This window comes from Symphalangus syndactylus, chromosome 15 (genome assembly GCF_028878055.3).
Source record: "Symphalangus syndactylus isolate Jambi chromosome 15, NHGRI_mSymSyn1-v2.1_pri, whole genome shotgun sequence".
NCBI classification, from domain to species: Eukaryota; Metazoa; Chordata; class Mammalia; order Primates; family Hylobatidae; genus Symphalangus; species Symphalangus syndactylus.
The window spans coordinates 97,685,856-97,700,259 of record NC_072437.2 but is presented as its reverse complement, the minus strand read 5'-3'; the positions used below and the strand labels follow the sequence as shown (position 1 = coordinate 97,700,259).

General features: G+C 40.1%; 1 protein-coding gene across 19 annotated transcripts in view; it reads left to right on the top strand.

Annotated features, from left to right (window-relative positions):
• N4BP2L2 (NEDD4 binding protein 2 like 2) overlaps window positions 1–14,404 on the top strand; it is a 115,978-nt gene that overhangs the window by 99,067 nt on the left and 2,507 nt on the right. For 10 of the 19 annotated variants that reach the window (XM_063619291.1, XM_055244902.2, XM_063619295.1 and 7 more), the window contains 3 exons: window positions 5,164–6,902; window positions 10,532–10,617; window positions 13,311–13,355. In XM_063619291.1, coding sequence (XP_063475361.1) covers window positions 5,164–6,902; window positions 10,532–10,617; window positions 13,311–13,334 — 1,849 coding nt within the window. In that variant the 3' untranslated portion in view covers window positions 13,335–13,355. The other 9 variants (XM_063619290.1, XM_063619292.1, XM_055244900.2 and 6 more) reach the window with 7 other exon arrangements.

The window sequence follows — 14,404 nt, the reverse complement described above, 5'->3', positions numbered from 1 at the left end:
AAATTTTATAGTTATCCTGCCTATTTAACACTTGTTTAGCACTTCATGTTTAGTGAGACAAACTATATAATTATAGTAAAAATTATTATTGGCATCAACAGACTTGGGAATAAACCCATCTGACTCCTTATAAATATACAGTTCTAAACAGTGACAGCAAAAGTGTGCAATTACACATCTAGCTGGGAGCATTTAGTGTGAGTCATTAATATCAGTCATTATTGTACAGAGGCAATGGAGATAATCAATTGATCTGCTCTATCAGTTGAGTAGAGGTTATTTAAGAGCATCTATATTAGTAGTCCTTACAACAACTTTGCAAGGAGGGGTATTTTCCTCATTTTAGAAAGACATGATTTGCCTAAGATCCCACTGCTAGCTAAGGCCTGGACTTGGCTGTTACTGAGCCAGGACCAGGACCTGGGTCTCAGTTATTTCAACTGGTCATTCCAAAGGTCATGAGACCTTTTATAATCTGCATGTGTTTTAATCTCAGATTTACTTCATTTATTGCCCATTATCATAAATTAGTATGTAGGATTCTGCATTGGGAAATTTTTTTTTTCTGGCCCCCTTAATTATTTTTTTTCATGAGGGTTATTACTTACCGTGCTTTCCACCCTCCCTTCCTGCTTTCTTCAGCTTTATCTGGATGCTCTTCCACCTTTGTCATCAGGTCACAGTTCACTTGGTCAGGTTAGCTTGTATCTGAACAAACACTTTCTAATTCTTGAGAGGTACACTCCATTGCTCCCTAGGAGCTTGGATTCTAAGCCATCATCTAGAAAGCAAAATCTTACTCATCATAGATGTGTTACCATTTGTTCATTTCTTATTTTCTTTCTTTTCAAAGCTACATCCTGTGCCTCTAACTCTTTTGATTTCCTCTCCATGACTAACTTTATTTAGTGATTTTTTTTCTTCTAATGGTGCCATTCATTCCTAAATGAAGCAGCACCAGTGAGATCACATTTAACGATCCTTGACACAGCTTTGATGAGATTCTCACACTTTCTAGATAGATGTTTCTAAAGAAAATGCATCTACTGATTAGCCACATTCAAGCAGAAGTTATCACCACCACCATCACTACCAAGTCTTTTATTTCCCAGGGGCTTCACAAGTCACTGTTATTGGTTTGTGTTCCTTTCCAGAAGGCCATGTCCACTGTTTCTGAAACAAGGACGGTAGTTATATAGAGCTCCAATGGTGCAGAACTGGTACATGTCTCTGGCACTTCATTGTAGAGTCAGTCTTAGGATTTTCATACCTCTTGGCATTGTGTTGTATTTTCAGTTGAAATTCTAATCCTTAGAGATTCCTTTGATTAACTTTTAGCAAACTGCCTTAATAAATTGCCTCATCTCCCAGACTCTGATAGTTTACTTTTTAAGCCACCTTATTCTTTCATGGTCCAGTGTTTACTTCTCTGCAGGCATAGTGGGTTGTTAGCATTAGCAGGTCCTTCCCTAGAAAGCAGACTCAGGAGAAAACAACAACAACAACAACAACAAAAAGACATTAGCAGGGTCCTTATTATCCTTTTCTGAAGCAGCTGCTTAGAAAACAAAGGAACTCTTGAGGAGTATTAGAGAAGCCCTCTTCTTTTTCACTTTCTGACCTCTTTTTTAAGGACAGATTGGCCTATTCTGAGCTGGACTTTGAGGGAACTGATTTACCAACCCTCTCTCCAAACCCGTATCTCGCAGACTTTTATGTTGCAGTAAGTAACCACTTCATCCCTCTAATGAGCCAGGCCAATATCCTTGTACTCATACTTGATTCTTATCTTTTTCCTCATACCCTATATCTGATTTGTTTTCAAATCTTGCTTATTTTTCCTTCAAAACAGTATCCAGAATGTGATCCTTTCTCACTGCCTCCACCCCATGAGTGAATTAACTCCAGGAGGAGTCACTTGTGCCCATCTGTTGATCTCAGCTGTGGGCCATCTAGTCTGGCTTTCCCGTTGCTCATATGGAGCCTTGACACGAGGGCAGATTAGGGAGAGAGGCTCCTGCTCCACAGTATCTCCTCTCACTTCCTCTTGTTGTTTCTTGTTTGATTTGATCCAGAGAAAGGAGAGGCAACAGGAGAAAAGTCTCAAGATACTATTAAGTTAGTGATAATAGGAGTCAGGGCCCAAGAACTGCTCTCATGAAAAGGACTCAACCCTTGCCAGCTGACTATCTTCTGTGTATGCAAATGTGAGGGTTTGAAAATGAGAGGAGGAAGAAAAAGAGAGAAGGAAATGTTTTGTACAATTTTCTCTTTAAATCGAGAGGCAGTGTTGCATAATGGTTAAAGAGTGTGGATTTTGGAGCAAATCAAACTAGGTCTGAACCTGCCACTAGCCATGTGATCCTGAGCACATTCTTCAACTTCTCTGTATATCAGTTGTCTTTGTAAGATGGGGTTAAAACTAGCCTTTGCCCTTATTTGATATAGTTTTGAAGATTAGGTGAGTTGGTACATGTAAAGCAATTAAACAGTTCCAGTACATAATAAGTGTAACATCTTTTTTTTTTTAAAGCCAATTTTCCAAGTACACTTGTAGACCTTAGTCTTTCTGATGGTATACGGAACTATAAACATTTTGGTGATGAACTATATTTCAGTAACTGCATTTCCCTAGATTAGGGCTCTCTTTGTACAGTAGAGAGCTGTTCTGAGGGACAGGGACTACACATTAAGTGCATTAAACTCCACAGAATCACCAGTGCAGCAGTGAGTCTCTTACATCCTTAGTATATTACCATTTAATCAAATGAATAATGCAACAACAAACTCTATTTGTTCTTTTTCTCCTTGCCCTGCAACAGGATGGTTCACATTTGAGTAAAGACAGGGGAGTTTGTTTTCAGAATGACATACTAGTCTGCAGGATGAATTTCATAACTGACATTGCACCTTGGACTGCAACTAGGACTTTCACTGGAATCAGGTAGAACTGGCCGTGAAGGAGAGTTAACAACGACAGATAGCACTCTTCACTCAATATCCTTTTTATAGAGACCCCATCACAACTGTTTCTAGGTACATTAGTGTTCCTTAGAGTATTTTCTAAACCAACATCTAGGAATGTGTAAACAAGGGCAGCAGCAATTAGTGACAAAGAACAAGATTTTCATGTGTCCTACCTATTGAAAATTGCCCAGCATATGGAATAAACCAGGCTAGCGGCTGGGGGTAGGTTTAATCTCATTTGTCCAATGCCCAGCCAATCAACTGACTATTCTCTTTTCCTCATCATCTCTTTCTTATTCCAGGTTTGTTTGCTTGCTTTTCTATTCCTCTGTCCTGGATTTTTCCCTCAGCGGTGTCAATTGTCCTTCCGCTACTACATTTTACTAAGTCTTCATTGTCACCTTGACCCTGACTCTGATTATCCAGGATGAAAGATAGGATAACTAGATCTTTATATTCTAAATTAGAAAACTTCCTAAATCCTCCTTTCTCTCTTAGGATCAAATATTGTCTTCAGTTAAAGGGAGCTGTGAACTTTCAGTGTGCTGGATGAAACACCATTGTTCTTTTGGGTGGGATAATTTTTCACTGGGCATTGCAGGATGGTTAGCTTCCCTGGCCTCAGGCCCAAATGTCTGATATTAGTAATGTGTGGTAACACATTACCAGTCATTCTGACCACCAAAAATGCCTTTACATATTTCCAAGTACCTCACAGAGTAGTGGTGTAGTCTCTAGTTAGAACCACTACAGTCTGGGCAGTTAGCAGCATGCCACTCAAATACTGGACTCGACAGCTCATTATCAACCATTCTTCATGTCCAGAGGAAACCTAGCTATTAAAGCCACTAAATTTGTCCCATTCTGAGACTGTTAACAGCCACTTTTTAATTTTCAGAATCTAAGATGTTAGGAGGTCCAAGATATTTACTGGTAGGTTTTATGTATACAGTCATGCACCACATAACAAAATTTCAGCCAATGACAGAACATATATATGACAGTGGTCCCCTGAGATTATAATACCATATTTTTGTGTACCTTTTCTAAGTGTAGATATGTATTTATTTATTTATTCAGATGGAGTCTTGCCCTGTCGCCCAGGCTGGAGTGCAATGGCACGATCTTGGCTCACTGCATCCTGTGCCTCCCGAGTTCAAGCGATTGTCCTGTCTCTGGCTCCTGAGTAGCTAGGATTATAGGAGTGAACCACCATGCCCAGCTAATTTTTTTGTATTTTTAGTAGAGAAAGGGTTTTGCCACGTTGGCCAGGCTGGTCTCGAACTCCTGACCTCAGGTGATCCACCCACCTCAGCTTCCCAAAGTCCTGGGATTACAGGTGTGAGCCACCGTGCCTGGCCTCTAGATATGTTTATATACACAAATACTTACTCATGTTTTATAATTGCCTAGAGTATGCAATGTAGTAACATGCTGTACAGTTTTTCAGCCTAGGAGCAATAGGCTATATTATATAGCCTAGGTGTGGTGTAGACTACATCATGTGGATTTGTGTAACTACACTCTGTGTTAACACAGTGATGAAATTGCCTAATGACACATTTCTCAGACATATCCTTGTTAATACATGCTTATATATGAAATATTTTCTTTAAGGAAAATATTAGGTTTTTATAAAGTTATTGATTTATGAAATGATTATATGCATATTAGCTTTAACTTTCTCAAAGTATACTCATTTTTAATGTATAGGATTAAAGTATCTCTTTTTAAAAGTGATTTTAAATATAGTACAAAGTATGGCCAGCGTGGTGGCTCACGCCTGTAATCCCAGCACTTTGGGAGGCTGAGGCGGGCAGATCACCTGAGATCAGGAGTTCAAGATTAGCCTGGCCAACGTGGTGAAACCCTGTCTCTACTAAAAATACAAAAAAATTAGACAAGCGTGGTGGTGGGCACCCGTAATACCAGCTACTTTTGAGGATGAGGCAGGAGAATTGCTTGAACCCGGGAGGCGGAGGTTGCAGTGAACCAAGATCACACCACTGCACTCCAGCCTGGGCAATGAAGCAAGACTCCATCTCAAAACAAACAAACAAACAAAAAGTACATGCACACTTGAGAGTCTCTTGTACTAAAGGTTTTTAAACCTGCACATGAAGAGTATGATGTTATAGTTTGCTTATGTTATACATGTAATAAGTCATACATTTTCTTAATTCTTTGATATTTCAGAGAAAGAGTTTTGAAGAAAACTGGTCATAGGCTCAGCAAAACCAAACAGAAGAGGAACAGAAAAAGAAACAAAAAGCAGAACAGTCAGAGTAAAATCATGGAGGAAAACTCATTAGAATTCTTAAGTGATCTTACACCAGGAGATCAGGACCCATCTCAGAGTGAGGAGGAAGACATTGAAAAGACCAGAAGAGAATCAGAATATCCCTTCATTGGTGGTCTACAAAATGAAGTCGGAGATTTTGTAACTGGGTATAAAGGAAAAAGATGGAAAAATAAAGATCCTAAAGACAGTTTCCAAAACGTTATGTCTATAGTTGAATTGGACAACACACCAAAGAATTACTTCTCTAAGGAAGGTGATAACTTGTTTGTAAGTTTGTTACTGAGGCCAAATGAAATCTCTGTTACTTGTCCAATACTGACTCAAAACCTTTCCTATGTAACAACTGATGACTGCTCTGGCATGAAGGTAGAAAAGCATATTAGGAATAGGCATACCATAGCATTAGACACCCAGGACCTTTCTGCAGAAAATTCATGCTTATTTATGAAGAAGAGAGAAATAGTAGATAAAAGTCTCCCACATGAACCCATTCTGTGCCATACACATGGAATCAGAATGTCAGATAAAGTTTTAAGAGAGGAACAAGTGTATGCAACTAAAATCAATCATTGGACTTTTTTCACAACCAATTTATCTGATGAAGATTTACAGCTGGGCTCTGATAGACAGTCCTATTTTGGTAGCTGGCCTGCAGGACCTCGTAAGTTTATATGTGAACAGAGACCAAGGAAAGATAGAGCACGTAAGTTGGCTGGTCCTGACAGCAGGGGGCAATGGATTCAATTGATCTTCACTTCGGTGGCAGCATCAGAACCAGGAAACAATCCAGAAATATTGACAGACAAACTACTGATAGGAAATGAAGATTTTTCACCTCCACCTGAAACTATGGGTTCATTCATAGAAACAAACCTCTTCAGAAGCTGCTTACCTCAACCGGATATACCAAAGAATGCCTTAGAATCAACAAAAAATAAGACAAGGAGGAAGAAAAGGATTTTCAATTTGGTACCAAATTTTAACTTATTAGGACAGAGTCATATCGGTGTAAAAGAAAGGGAGAAATGTGACCTGTTAACAAAACACCATGGACTAAAAATTACTTTGGGAGAAGAAAAAGATAGAATTTCAGAAAGGAACAGTGAAGAGGAGAATATGCAAAAACTTATGACCTTTGATCATCATCCATTGTGGTTTTACCTTGATATTATCAAAGCTACCCCATTAAATATTGGTGGACAGTGTTATTCTCATTGCCTGTCATTTAACAGACTAAGGTGCTCTGCGTCTTTATACAAAAATTATATTCCTTCTTTTGTGCTACATAATATGTCTAGTATTTGGAAGCCATCTTTTACAAACAAGAAACTGTTTTTGACTTTCGAATCCCAGACAAGAGTAGGTAATATACTAAATGATGCAGGGTTTATTTCTCCAGAAATTTTACATAGTCATCCTGACACTTCGTGCTCTTTGGGAGTCACTTCTGATTTTCGCTTTTTAAATGAAAGGTTTGATGGAAAGCTGAAAAGATGGGAAGAACCTAAGCAATTACCAACTGAGGACAGCCAAGACTTAACAAGCACTGACTATAGTTCCCTTGGGCTACCATTATCACAAGGGTTTGCCTTTCAATTAGTAAAGCTTTTTGGATCTCCAGGCGTTCCAATGGGTAAGTTGTTTTCTTTTGCTAAAAGTAAAAGATCCAGTTTAACATATGTAAGTAATTTTGGAGGTGTTTCTACCTGGTGGTTAGTGATCTCATGCAGTTTATTAATCTCGTGATGCTTTTCAGCAGTGAGTGAGGATCCATAGCAAACGATGCTTGATCTTCAAAGTCCCCACCCTTTGCTGTCAGTAGTCTTCATGTCTCCTTCAATGTCTTTGAGAACTTAGAATACTTGGGCTCTCAATTTCAGTAGATACTGGGAAGAATGGAGAATGAAGCAGGCAAAAAGGGATTATGTAACCACTAGAGATAGGCTGCTTTATTTATCGCTCTGTCTCCCAAGCTGTAGCGCAGTGGCGTGATCTCAGCCCACTGCAAGCTCCGCCTCTCGGGTTCACGCCATTCTCCTGCCTCAGCCTCCCGAGTAATTGGGACTACAGGCACCCGCCACCACGCCCGGCTATTTTTTTATTTATCTTTTTTTTTTGTATTTTTAGTAGAGAGGAGTGTTAGCCAGGATGGTCTTGATCTCCTGACCTCGTGATCCACCTGCCTTGGCCTCCCAAAGTGCTGGGATTACAGGTGTAAGCCACAGTGCCTGGCCAAACCTTTCTTCTTTCTTTCTTTCTTTCTTTCTTTCTTTCTTTCTTTCTTTCTTTCTTTCTTTCTTTCTTTCTTTCTTTCCTTTGAGACAGAATTTCGCTCTCGTCACCCAGGCTGGAGTGCAGTGGTGCGATCTTGGCTCACTGCAACCTCCACCTCCCGGGTTCAAGCAATTCTCCTGCCTCAGCCTCCTGAGTAGCTGGGATTACAGGCACCCACCACCATGCCCAGCTAATTTTTGTATTATTAGTAGAGACGGGGTTTCACTGTGTTGGCCAGGTTGGTCTCCAACTCCTGACCTCAGGTGATCTACCCGCCTCAGCCTCCCAAAGCGCTGGGATCACAGGCCTGAACCACCACGCCACCAGAAAGGAAACTCTACTTTCTGCCTTTATTTTGTTTGACACGTGGCTCTTTCCTTTCTCATTCACTATTATGGCTCCCAAATACAACATTAGTAAATGGCAGATTGCAAAGATTACATGAAGGAAAGATATCTGAAATAGTTGAGTTTACTTTTTAAAGGCAGTCTGAAAAGGATACTGAAGGAATGACGTGGAAGCCTGACTAGTTGACTTAAAAGGTTCCTTCAGGCTCTTAAGGTTGTTATTTTGGGGCTGGATGTGGTGGCTCACACCTGTAATCCTACCTAGCACTTTGGGAGGCTGAGGCGGGATGATTGCTTGAGGTCAGGAGTCTCTTGAGACCACCAGCCTGGCTAACATGGCGAAAACATGCCTCTACTAAAAATACAAAAATTAGCTGGGCGTGGTGGCGTGTGCCTGTAATCCCAGCTACTTAGGAGGCTGAGGCAGGAGAACCACTTGAACCTGGGAGGCAGAGGTTGCAGTGAGCCGAGATCACACCACTGCACTACAGCCTGGGCGACTGAGTGAGACTCCCTGTCAAAAAAAAAAAAAAAAAAAAATTGTTATTTTTGGAAATGAAAAAATCTACATGTGAATAAAACAAGCAAAAATATGATTTTTTAGTATTCCAACTAAATTTATTTTTGGGCCAGCCACAGTGGCTCATGCCTGTAGTCCCAGCACTTCGGGAGGCTGAGGCGGGTGGATCACCTGAGGTCAGGAGTTCGAGACCAGCCTCGCCAACATGGTGAAACCCTATCTCTACTAAAAATATAAAAATTAGCCAGGAATTGTGGCACATGCCTGTAAACCTAGTTAGGAGGCTGAGGCAGGATAATTGCTTGAACCTAGGAGGTGGAGGTTGCAGTGAGCTGAGATCGCACCACTGCACTCCAGCCTGGGCGATAGAGTAAGACTCTGTTTCAAAAAGAAAAAAATTTGTTTTCAATCATAAGCATATATAAGATAATGTCTTTATGATATTTATCCCAGCTTTTCCTTATCTGTAGCTCAATAGCTGATATTTTCTACCGCTGTTCCTTGGGGACAGAAGCTGTAAGACTCAAGAGGCCAAAGCTCCAATTTTTGCAGTTCTCCTGTATCTTCTGTTGTTCTATACCTCTCAGGGTTCCTTGGGGACCCATTCCATCTCAAAGCTTGTCATCCTGAGTTTTTTTACTTGGCTCCTAAGTTTCTGATATTCCAGATAAATTTGGTCCCACAGCTGAGACCAAAGATTGACTAAGTCCTAGGGCCAAGTTGTCATAATTATCAACCTGCTCTTGGGACTCTGGCATCATATTTATCATATTTGTAAACTTTGTGAATAATTACATCTTGACTATTTGCTGTAATTTTTCTTTTCCTTTTTTTTTTTTTGAGACATAGTCTCGCTCTGCCACCCAGCTAGAGTGCAGTGGTGAGATCTTGGCTCACTGCAATCTCCCTCCCAGGTTCAAGCAATTCTCCTGCCTCAGCCTCCCAAGTGGTGGGATTACAGGCGCCCGCCACTGCGCCTGGCTAATTTTTTTCTTTTTTTGTATTCTTAGTAGAGATGGGGTTTCATCATCTTGGCCGAGCTGGTCTCCAACTCCTGACCTCGTGATCCACCCACCTCGGCCTCCCAAAGTGCAGAGATTACAGGCTTGAGCCACCACGCCCAGCCTATTTGTTGTAATTTTTCTACCCACCTACTTACACCAAAAAATCATACCAATTTTTTTCAAAGTAAATGCATTTGCTTTGGGGAGCTTTAAGTGATAACTGAAGACATTTTAGATCTGGGATCTTAGTCCAAGGTCCATATTCTGAAATTGTATGTAAAATTTTGGGGGTTATTTTGTGCCATTTTGCGGGGGGGAGGTCCGTAGATTTTATCAGCTCCTCAGAGGGGTCTATGATGTGAAAAGATTAGCAATCACTCCCTTAGAGGGGCACCAGAATGCATCAAGATACTATTGTGAAAAGATTCTATGCCTCCTCTTACCTTGAGTGCACGATGTCATCATAATCAACAATGATCAAGCATCCGTTAATTAAACTTCAGAAAGCTTTTTAAAGGAAACAGACCTCATTCATCAAATAGCTTATCTTCCAAAGGGGGAGACAAGACTAACATAAAACAAAATTTAGTGCATATAGAAAATATAAATGATAAGCTTATGAATATTTTGTGAGTGACATTAATAGTGCTAAAAGGATTGTAGAAGAGAATTTGAGGTTATAGTTTTCTCTGGAATGCCTTCCATGTGGAAGTGCATTATAAGCACTGTTTATACAAGGGAGAAAGAATGTAGCTTGAAAGAAAAGCAGAGGGAAAGAATTTCATATTTGGAAATGGCATGTACTTGAAAGAGATAAAGAGAAAACCATAAGTAGAGGCTATGAAGCGATTTGTTTGGCTAGATTGGACGAGCCAAGCTCATGGTCAGTGGCCTTGCAAATAAGGCAAGAACTCAAATGAATCCTAGTATTAGAGTCTGGATAGTGTTTACTAATTGAGATCTGAGACAAACTCCAGCTTTAGACATCACCGAAATATCTTTAAAACCAGACTTTTAATGGTATGGTGAGTTAGAGATCAGGTTTGCATGTCTTCACAGTTAGGGTAAAAATCTGTGTGACATTAGAGATGAGATTAGTTCTTTCTTTTTTTCACAGAATCCTTGTTGCCTGATGACTATGTGGTTCCCCTTGACTGGAAGACACTAAAGATGATTTACTTGCAATGGAAGATGTCAGTGGAGGTATATATGTGTGTGTGGTGTGTATTTTTTGTTGTTGTTGTTGTTGTTTGAGACGGAGTTTCACTCTTGTTGCCCAGGCTGGAGTGCAATGGCGTGATCTCGGCTCACCACAACCTCCACCTCCTGGGTTCAAGTGATTCTCCTGCCTCAGCCTCCCTAGTAGCTGGGATTACAGGCATGTGCCACCACACCCAGCTAAGTTTTTGTATTTTTAGTAGACACAGGGTTTCTCCATGTTGGTCAGGCTGGTCTTGAACTCCTGACCTCAGGTGACTCGCCTGGCTTGGCTTCCCAAAGTACTGGGATTACAGGCATGAGCCACCACACCTGGCCAGTGAAGGTATATTTTTATGGCTTTCAAAAAGAAACCACTGTTCTATTCTCTACTTCTATGAGATTAACTTTTTAGATTTCATATATGAGTGAAATCATGCAGTATATATTTTTCTGTGTCTGGCTTATTTCAATTAACATAATTTCTTCCAGGTTCATCCATGTTGTTGCAAATGACAGGATTTCATTCTTTTTTATGGCTGAATATTATTCCATTGTACAAGCTATGGTGTTCATTGCACAGCAGGGTGACTATAGTTAACTGTAGTTAACAATAACGCATTATATATTTCAAAATAGCTAGAGGAGAGGAGTTTGAATGTTCTGACTACAAAGAAATAATAAATGTTTGAAGTCATATTTATGCTGATTACCATGATTTGATCATTACACAATGTACACATGTATCAAAATACATTGTGCTCATAAATATGTACAATTATTATGTCAATAAAATTTTTAAAATTATGGAATAAAAAATAAAATTTATCAAACTTGAGAGAAGTGCTCCATACCTTAAATTAGAAAAAGAATATATATGGATGGGGATGAGTGGATGATATAGGCATGTTTTCTTTCAATTAGTCCCAAAGAGAAGGTTGCGTTTAATTCCTTAACTTTGTGGAGGAATATACAGGTATAAGGACTCACTGGGGATGACTAAGGCGCCCACTGTAGGTGAGTCCTTTATTCTTCATTACATTTTTTCTCCTGTCCAGCCCTCAGTCTTATCCATTAAGATAGAGTAACAGCTACAAATTAGATTTGTAGTTACTTGACTTGGAAGCACCTTCCTATTGTTGTGATCTGTGGTCCACAGTGACAGATGTAACTGTTCTGAGGGCTGTTCATTTTCCAGGTAGCTGGAGGAGGACTGGCTTGAAAGGTTAGAAGGATGATAGAAAATCTGGAAAAGCCAGTACCTCACCTAACCTAGTGGGGGTGGCTGGGGTTCTGTTCACATTAGTTGGTTATTATTTATTTATTTTTTTATTTTTTTTATTTTTTTTTTTTTTTTGAGACGGAGTCTCGCTCTGTCACCCAGGCTGGGGTGCAGTGGCGCGATCTCGGCTCACTGCAACCTCCGCCTCCCGGGTTCACGCCATTCTCCTGCCTCAGCCTCTCCGAGTAGCTGGGACTACAGGCGCCCGCCACCACACCCGGCTAATTTTTTGTATTTTTAGTAGAGACGGGGTTTCACCGTGGTCTCGATCTCCTGACCTCGTGATCCGCCCGCCTCGGCCTCCCAAAGTGCTGGGATTACAAGCGTGAGCCACCGCGCCCGGCCAGTTGGTTATTATTTAAATGTGTCCAGAGGCAATGCTAATGGGTGCATTTTGAAATGAATAGTAAAGTCAAAATTTAGTGAATCATTCTAGACCTAATAGTTCAGGACAGTAGGTATTTCTTAACTGTTCTCATAAACACCTCTATGGGCAAAGTAGACTCATTTTGTCTGTCCATTTAATAAAACCAAATACATTTTTCCTCAACTTCTTGTTTCTACTTATTCCCCATGGAGACATTATTGCCACTTAAAACACACATACTCACACACAGAGCAATGTTTTAAATGTTTAAATTGACATTTGTGGCCAGGCATGGCGGCTCATACCTATAATCCCAGCATTTTGGGAGGCCAAGTTGGGGGGATCACTTGAGGTCAGGAGTTTGAGACCAGCCTGGCCAACATAGTGAAACCCTGTCTCTACTAAAAACACAAAAAAGTTAGCCATGTGTGGTGGCACTTGCCTGTAATCACAGCTACTTGGGAGGCTGAGGCAGGAGAATCACTTGAGCTCAGGAGGCGAAGGTTGCAGTGAGCCAACATTGTGCCACTGCACTCCATCCTGGGCGACAGAGCAAAACTCTGTCTCTAAATAAATAAATAGATAGATAGATAGATAGATAGATAGATAGATATTAGATATTTATAAGTGTTTTCTTTCTTCCTTCCTTTTTTTTTTTTTTTTTTTTTTTGATAGTCTCACACTCTCACCCAGGCTGGAGTGCAGTGGTGCGATCTCAGCTCACTACAACTTCTGACTCCCAGGTTCAGGTGATTCTCCTGCCTCAGCCTCCCAAGTAGCTGGGACTACAGGCATGCACCACCACACTCAGTTAATTTTTGTATTTTTAGTAGAGACAGGGTTTTGCCATGTTGGCCAGGCTGTTCTCAAACTCCTGACCTCAGGTGATCCACCCACCTCGGCCTCCCAAAGTGCTGGGATTACAGGCGTGAGCCACTGTTACATTTCTTTTGTCATTTTAGGAGTGTCCCTACATGAGTAAAATGACCATGCAAACTTAACTCCAATGCCAAATATTAATATTTTATGTATTTTAATTATAATTTCTAGAAAAGACAGAAGAAGATTGGTTGAAAAATGAAAATTCCTTGAATTGTAAGTACGACTTAGAGACCTCTGTTTGATCATAAAATAGTTAATCTTGACATTATTTGTTTGTAATAGCTCATATGTATTATAGCATGACTGGAGAGTAAAGTAAAATATAAAAAATGAAGTTTGTTACCATAGCAACCTTGTGTGCTATTGTACATGTCATGTTTTTATTTCCTTTAAGTGTAGATCTTTTCTGAAATACAACAAAGCTTAGATTGTTGCTCCCAAATTTATTTTCCCACTTTATTGGTTAGAACATATTTTATAACATTCTATCAACACACAATTCATGAGACATTTCCCCCCTTGGGTTAGTATGTGATGAGGGCTGGGTGTAGGTTCTATTTAAATATTAGATTCTCTAGGAAAAGAGGTAAAACATATAGATGAACTCATGTTATATTTTAAACTTGTCATCAAGCTGACATTAAAATAAACACATTGCATTTTTTTCAAATGCCTAAATTATGAAATAAACACAGCTGGTACGATTTCAGTGCATATATGTCTGCATTTGATAAGAATTGAATGCACTATGCATTTGCCGTATGTTTTTTCATTTTAACTTATTTCTAAGAGTATTCTAGTTTCCATTTCTCAACTAGAAATACATGTATACCCTGTAAAAATGTTTTTTGTTTGTTTTAATCCTGCTTCCCCTGAAAGAAGAGGAAGAACTGAAGATTTGGGAGAGGAGTTTAGAGATTTGCAGGGGCCACTAGAAAAATGTGGCATAAATATGGTACAGGAGGAGATAAGAGACAATGAGGAATTCCAGAGGAAGGAAGTGAAGACATTCATTCAATTATTCAGCAAATGTGGCCGGGTGTGGTGGCTCACGCCTATACTCCCAGCACTTTGGGAGGCCAAGGCAGGCAGTTCACCTGAAGTCAGGAGTTCCAGACTAGCCTAGCCAACATGGCAAAACACCGTTTCTACTAAAAATACAAAAATTAGCCAGGTGTGGTGGCAGCTGCCTGTAATCCCACCTACTTAGGAGGCTGAGGCAAGAGAAACGCTTGAACCCGGGAGGCAGAGGTTGTGGTGAG